This window comes from Miniopterus schreibersii (genome assembly GCF_964146895.1).
Source record: "Miniopterus schreibersii genome assembly, chromosome: 16".
NCBI classification, from domain to species: Eukaryota; Metazoa; Chordata; class Mammalia; order Chiroptera; family Miniopteridae; genus Miniopterus; species Miniopterus schreibersii.
In genome coordinates, this window is record NC_138116.1 from 242,690 (window position 1) to 250,272 (window position 7,583).

At 53.5% G+C, this 7,583-nt stretch overlaps 1 protein-coding gene across 3 annotated transcripts; it reads right to left on the bottom strand.

The window, feature by feature from the left end:
- Nucleotides 1-428: 428 nt before the first annotated feature.
- Nucleotides 429-7,089, bottom strand: FN3K (fructosamine 3 kinase). 3 transcript variants are annotated; one of them, XM_081115534.1, is made up of 7 exons: nt 6,762-7,089; nt 6,264-6,360; nt 5,729-5,880; nt 4,502-4,593; nt 4,051-4,133; nt 1,790-1,912; nt 528-982 (listed from the first exon to the last, which is right to left on the bottom strand). In XM_081115534.1, exons 2-7 carry the CDS (start codon nt 6,297-6,299, stop codon nt 644-646), a joined length of 825 nt encoding a protein of 274 aa, XP_080971660.1. In that variant the 5' UTR covers nt 6,300-6,360; nt 6,762-7,089; the 3' UTR covers nt 528-643. The 3 variants fall into 3 exon arrangements, with proteins under 3 accessions (XP_080971659.1, XP_080971660.1, XP_080971661.1); XM_081115533.1 differs by lacking the exon at nt 6,264-6,360 and having other exon boundaries at nt 429-982; nt 6,762-7,083; XM_081115535.1 differs by lacking the exons at nt 5,729-5,880; nt 6,264-6,360 and having other exon boundaries at nt 4,502-4,589; nt 6,762-7,064.
- Nucleotides 7,090-7,583: the final 494 nt, after the last annotated feature.

Sequence of the window (7,583 nt, forward strand, 5' to 3'; positions counted from 1 at the left end):
GGACAATGCCCAGAGGCCCTGCCAGGCACTGCCTGTCCCCAGCCCTGGCATCCTAACCACCCTGCACAGCACAGGCACCCCAGCTGTGGGGCACACCCCCTGCCCAAGACCCTCCCAGCCTTCACCCTCCTTTTTATCCAGCGGAAAACACACCAGCCGACAAATGAGGGGAGAGGCTGGGCAGGGGCTGCAGCCCACATGCCAGACCCACAGTGTCAGGGGTCCTTCCTGGCATCTGTCCCACCTCAAGGGTGGACTTGGAGCCCTGCTCAGCCCAGAGGTGCTGCTTAAGAAGTGGGGCAGAACTCGTGGTCCCCAACTCTGCATGAGCTAAAACAGGAGCCGCAGGGACATCTTCGGCCTAAGCAAACCCCAAGTCTGTGTGAATTTCAAGACAATTATCATGAAAATATCCAAACTTCAAGTATCCCCGAGACTGTGGTGTGTAATGAGCCCGCTGGAGCCCTTTCGGGGGGCCCAGGCACCCTGTAAATGAGCCCAAGTGCATGGAGGATGTAGACACAGGTGACAGCAGTTGCGTGCCCAGCACCCCCATGGCTTTATTAGCCGCTGCAGCTGCCTCTGCTGTTGCGCCCCCAGGCATCTGCTGGGCAGGCAGGTGGGCAGGGACACAGGTGGGCTGCTACTTGAGAAGCTTCCTCATGGTGCTCAGGGACGGGCTTCTGTACTCCCACCCAAAGTGGTTCCAGTGGTTCAGGTAGTTAAAGAGCTGGTAGAGCAGCTGCCGCCGGTCAAACCCTGGAGCCTTGGGGACCTTCTGGTGGTAGGCAGTGAAGAAGGACCTGGGGAAGCCACCGAACATCAAGGCAATTGCCAGTTCAAACTCAGAATGGCCGTAGAAGGAAGCCGGGTCGTAAATAAGGGGGCCCGAGTCGTCCTCGGCCACGTTTCCTGACCAGAGATCCCCATGAAGAAGGGCAGGAACAATCTCTAGGCCACAAAACAGATCCGGGATCTTCACCTAAGGAAAGTATTGGACACACAGCTTAACAGGATATGCACCACAGTCTCTTCATCCAATACGGGGAACTACGGCAAAGATGACCTCTTGTTTGTTCAGGGTCCAAGCAAGCCCCAGGGGAGTGGAGCTTTCTCTTACTATTGACTGGACTCAGGCCCAGAAGCTCTACAACACTACTGGTTTCCATACAGTATTGAACCTCAGAGGTTAGGTAATGGTTTTGTTGTCCTGTAGAATAGGAACCATACAACCCGAGTGAATTTTTTTGCACCTAACTTAGCAAACTTTCTCCACTATTTTATTTCACAGCCCATTTCTGCACCTCCTTTGTATCCCACTGGTTACTTCATTAAAGAGTTAAATAACAGCTCGTCAATGCCTGCTCACTCCAGATTGATACCCACGTTCTGTTTTTTAACATTCTGGGTTGTTGTTTTGAAATCAGTCCCTCGGGCATCTTCTGCCCACATCTGCTCTAAGAGGTGAAACATTCATGCTTTGGTTAAAAGTGGGCAAGAAAAGTAACAGTAAATGCGACCCTTTACTATCCTGGTACCTGTGTTTCACATGAGCAAAGTCTGAGGTTTAAGAGCCTGGTGACCTCTGGGGTGAAAGGTACTCAGGGGCCAAGCATGTCCTCAGGTCCCCCCCCCTTCCCAGGTTCCCCATCAGATCAAGAGTGGGGCCCTATGTGCCCACAACTTGACCAGGTCCACTCCAGGACTCAGTGGTCCCAACGCCAGAGGAAATGTGGTGGGCTCACAGGAGCACAGCCCCTCTCTCAGAAGATATACCTGCAGTGCCCACCTGTAGCTGTGCCCAGAGTTCTCGTGCCTCTCGGTCAGCATAGTCCTTCTCAATGAGGTCCAGCTGCGCTTGTAGCCGGTGCCGGGTGAAGAAGGTTGGCCAGTCGTCCTGCCACTCATTCACCTGGGCGGCAAGGGAAAGGAGGCTGATGCTGCAGCCGGTGGTCACAGGACAATTATACACAGAACCTGCCTAAACCCTAGGTCAGCCACTAAAAGAACACGGCAAATATTATAGCTAGCCAACAACGAAAGTAAGATGGAATCATTAAAAATAGTTAATCCAAAAGAGAGGAGCTAAAGATGGAGAACACAGAGAACAGAGGGGACAAATAAAAAACAAACAGCAAGGTGACAGGTCCGCCCTAACCATATGAGTAAGCACATTAGCCCGGGCCAGCGTGGCTCCGTGGTTAGAGCATCAGCCCCTCACACTGACGGGTCATGGTTTCGACTCCGGGTCAAGGGCACATACCTGGGTTGCAGGTTCAATCCCCAGCCCCAGATGGCGGCACGGGCAGGGGGCAACCAATCGATGTGTCTCTCACATCAATGTGTCTCTCTTTCTCTCTCCCTCCCTCCTTTTCACTCTCTAAAATCAGTGGAGAAAATATCCTCAAGTGAGAACTAACAAAAAATAAGTAAAAAATCAACTAAGCACATTAACTGTGAATGGTCTAGACACCCTAGTTAAGTGACAGACACGGACAAGTTGGAAAAATGAAGTGAGACTGAATTACAAGCCAAGTGTGGCAAGGATGTGGAGGAGCTGGGACTCTCAAGCGCTGCTGGTGGAGATGCAGATGGCCCAACCACTTGGAAAATATTTTGGCAGTTTCTTAAAAAGTTAAATAGGAACGTATCCTATGACCTACTGATTTCCTTCTCAGGTATTTACCCAACATACATGGAAGCATTTGTCCACACAGGCTCTTGTACACAAAGGTTCACAGCAGCTTTATTTGTGAAAGCAAGACCTGGAAACAACCCAGATGTCCATCAACAGGTGAAGAGATAAAACAGACTGTGGTTTATCCCCACAGTGGAACAGACTTTTGACACATGCGACAACATGGACAAATTATCAAAATGATTATGCCGACTGAAAAGCCAGACCAGAGTACACAGCACAGGGAGGTGGGCCAGGTTGTCCTCCTGTCCCTGGCCCCTTCCTGGCTGGGCCACAGCCCACCTAAGTTGGCTTGTTAATCGTGGAGTCCGAAGGGGCACTCCAGGGCTACCTGTGCCCCTCGCACCTGTGCCCCTCACGGACCAGCCCCTCTCATCTGCTTGACATTGGGGTTCTGCATACGATTCAATTCCTCAGTTCTTGAAAACCCACTGTGTGTGGTCAACCAAGTCTTTGGAGACCCCACAGCTCTTAAACTCAACATCTGAAGCAGGACAAAAAGCCACACTCAGCCACGCTTGCCAGGGACCACTCGCCATGACTGCTGGCTCTAGACCGGTGCATACCCCCCAGGGACCCGGCTTCTGCAGAGATCTCGGGAGTCTTAACAAGCCCCACATGTGAGGGCTGCCCCTTGGCTAGGATCCCTAAATCTACCTCAGACCTGTCCCAGTGACCTCAACCTAGAGCACCACCCGCTGCCCACACCAAGGAGAGACACAAAAGGCTGGCTCTTGTGGAACTGCACTGACATGGAATGTCCAGCACAAGAAAATCCACTGAGACAGAAAGAGATGAGTGGCTATCAGGGGTTGGGGTAGAGCAACCACTAAAGGGTATGAGGCTTCTTTTGAGGATAATGAAAATGTCCTGAAATTAAATAGTGGTGATGGTTATACAACATTGTGAGTCTACTAAAAACCACTGAATTGTACATTTTAAATAGTGAAGTTTATGTAATGTGAATTACATCTCAATAGTACCATTCATTTTCTAAAGGCCCCAGAAGAGGGACTGAATGACCAGGGTTTAATCCTTGACCTCATATGCTGCTTCGGTCTCCCCCACCATCCCCCATTCATCATGTGCCCTCCTGAAATATGGCCTTTACACCTGCTGTTCCTTCTGCTTGAATGCTCTTCCACCAGCCCCACAGCTTCCCAACCCCCTCCCCCAGCTCAACTCCCCCATCCCAGGTATCACAGCTCACCCTCTGCTTTTAGAAATCACATGGTCAATCTTCCTGGTGCCAGTGGACTGGCACACTGTTCATACAAGGGGAGGGGTGCCCAGCATTGGGGTGTTAGGAATGGCCATCAGCTAAGCAGATGCATCCTAACCAGGGCACTCACCTGAGGAATGAAGCCACAGCACGTCACTGTGTGGAAGCCAAACTTGCTCACATGCTGGGACTCAGCACCCTCAGCCCTCCGGCCTATCAACAGGAAGAGATGTTGTCTTTCTCTTAAATGCAAGACCCGGGCAGAGCATCAGGACAAGCCTGGCTGCACTACTGGAATGTGGGTGATCTGAGGACGTACCACTCCCCCTTAGCAATTAGGCAGCAGTCAGCCAGGACACTCAGCCTCAGGGCACTGGACAGCAGAGCTGGGTATAAAAGGGCCAGGATCCAATTCTATTTGCTTATCAGCTCCATCAAACTCCTACTTAACAATCTCACTTTCACACTGAGTGTAGAGGGAAATGGCAAACAATCCAACCTGTCATGGAAATGTCACCCTGAGCACCAGTCCATGGTAGATGCACCTAGGTCAAGGGCACACGGAGGTGATCTGAACGCACCCACTGTGTTTGCCTCCTCCCTCAACTTGTCCCTGAGCTTCTGGTTGTAAAGGTGCAAATCCGCCACCTGGTCTCCAAGTTTTGATGCCTGACTGAGGAGAGAAGAAATTGCAGCTCATTAAAGTAAGAAATATCAACAACCTGCTAGCATGTTCCACTTTGAGAAATGTTTCAAATACCTCAAAAACTACTCTCCATACTATTAAACTGAAAACTGAAAGGCAGGTAGTTACCCTTTCCAAAAACGTAGAGTAAAATCACCAAGAGTGGGGCAGCAAGTGGGCATCAACGGAAGCCTTAGGAAGTACTGAGAATTACGGGACAAATGCTCAAAAAGTAATGTTAAGTTAAAAACCATCTCCCAGTTTTTGTAAAAACAAACATATATCACATGTAAAAAAAGACTATACCAGAGGGGAAGGGGGTGGGGCAGACGAAGAGGGTAAAAGGGTCTCAAATACAAGGTGATATAAGACTAGACTTTGAGTAGTGAGCACGCAGTGGAGTGTGCGGATGTTGTATTATAAGTTGTACACCTGAAACTTATATAATGTTATTAACCAATATTATCCCAAACATCTAATTTTAAAAAATTCAAAAGGACAGGGTGGTGATAAAACACCAAAATGCGGGTGGCAGCCAGTGCCTGCTGATGGATTTACGGGTGGCTCTATGTCTTCTTCAATGAGTTTGTATTTTCTACCTCTTTCTTTTTTACAAATATATATAACTTTTTATTTACTTATTTTTATTGATGGGTGTGAGAGAGAGAGAGGAACATCGATTTGCTCCACTTATTTACACATCATTGGTTGCTTCTTCCGTGTGCCCTGATTGGAGATCGAGCCCACAACCTTGGTGTATTGGGACGGGGCTCCAACTGAACTACCTGGCCCGGGCAATATACATAACTTTAATAATTTAAAAAATTTTAAGGACCTCAGATAGTTACTAGATCAGACCTCACTCACCCCAAATGGAGCTGGCACAAGGGCCCCCTTACAACACAGGCAAGGGATGGTTCCTACATGCTTACCCGATGCAGCTTCACTGGAACCAAACTAACCTAGACCAGCCCTACACCAGAAGCCAAGAACGCCCTCTACAGCTCAGCACGGAGGTGGGACCTCTGCCTCTGGCACCTCCACCCAGTTCTGCAGGCAGCTCAGCAAGAGGCTGCTCCCTTTCTCCTGTCTCTCACACTCTCACTCTCACACGCTCTCTCACCTGCTCAAGCTCCTCATCTTCAGATGCTCCATCACAAAGGCAGCCCCACCCCCGGGCAGGTCGATAACCTTGATGGGCCGAGGTGCCCGGACCAGGCCTGTGCTCCGGAGCGCCTCCAGGCTTGCCACCTCCCCCTCAAACATCTGCCGGGCCTGCGTCCAGAGCACCACAGTGAGCTCCCACTCCATCGGGGGCCTCTGCAGCCAGGCGGGGGCTTGCAGCCCTGGACAGAAGCCACCGCGTGGCATTGCAAGCACCCAGGACCATCAGTTCCAGAAAACCCGCTTTCCCGTGGGTGGGTGCGGGGCTTATTATTCTGAGGGATTCCGGTTCTGAAATCAGACTCTTCAATGGTTCCCAGTGTCCACAGAGCAAGGATGCTGGACCAGCCCCCAGCCCTTGTCCATCCCAGACCTGGACAGTGCTGCAGGGGACTGGGAGGGGTCTCTCTGGATTCCCTCCAGCCCACAGCCAACACCCCACTACTGCTGGACCCCAAAGGGGCCCAGCCTGCTCTCAGGGCCTGGGTACATACACTGTGGCTCCACTTGTAAAGCGTTGTATTTTCCATATATATTTAACAGAAATCGTGTAAGCAGGAGATGGAGACCAGGTCCAGACTCAAGCAGGGCCTGAGAGTAGAGGGAACTGGAGTCCCTGGGGGTCCTGGCTTCCTTCCAGCCTCTTCACACCTGCTGAGGACCGCGTGGGGGTGGGGGCGCCTCGGGAAATGGGAGCCCAGAGCTGGGGCAGGAGAGCGGCAGCAGCAGCCCGGGTCTCCAAGCCTCACCGCCCCCACACTTGATGGGTGGAGAAACTAAGCCAAACAACACCGAAAACTCCCGCGCACGCAGGAGAATCGGTCCCGCAGCGGATGAAGCCCTGACGTCCGCAGAGGTCCGCTCCACGGCCGCAGGCTGACCCCGACAGTGACGCCAGGCCTGACCAGGAAGGGCCGCCCTCGCCCGTCTCCCCGGCCCCATCCCCCTTCACCCCGCTCTCCGCCGCCCAACCTCCCCGCGCCGTCCCGCACCTGCGCCCTGTGGTTGACCTTCACAAACACAGGCCCCGCGTCCGTGTCGTAGGCGCGCCCCTCGCTGATGCAGCCCCCGCCTCGGCTTCCAAAGGCGCGCAGGGTCGCCGTGCGCAGCTCGGAGCGCAGCAGCTGCTCCATGGGGCGGGGGACAGCGGAACACGGGGACCGGGGCCCGAGGGACGCGAAGAGGGACCCGCGGATGGTGCCGACTGCCCAGCCAGGGACGTGGGCTCGCTGGGGCCCAGACCGCTGTCCACCGGGAAGGCGACTGGTCTGCGCCGCCAGCGAGCACCCAGGCGTCCAGCCTCCCAGGACCGATGAGGGCGGGGTGAGGAAGGGAGGGAGTGGGGAGGGGAGAGAGAGGACATCTCCGATTGGGGGACAGAAGTGGGGGCGGTGCTCTGCCCATGTGTCTGCATCGTCAGTGAGCCTGGACAGTCCAGATTGGAGTTCACGGGGGGGGGGGGGGGGGGGGGGGGGGAGGGGGGGGTGGCGGCCACAGAGCCCTGTATATAGGGCCGGACCTCGGTTCCATGAGCCCTCACAGGACTTGGACCCCTTCCACTCAGTAGGACACAGCCCAGGCGAGGAGACCCAGCTGTCCCTAGGCCAAAGATCATAGGCCTGGTTAGGTCTGGCACTGACCAGACAAGGCTGGGGTCTCCACCACCGTTAGGCCCAGGCAGTGACCATGACACCCACGGCTAGCCTTGCGTTTGCTCATCAGGACGCCCGGTGCCCATCAGCAATAGACAGAGGCAGCCCTGGAGCTTCTGATACCAGGGGAGGCTGCTGACCCCACCCCATGTGGGACTCCTG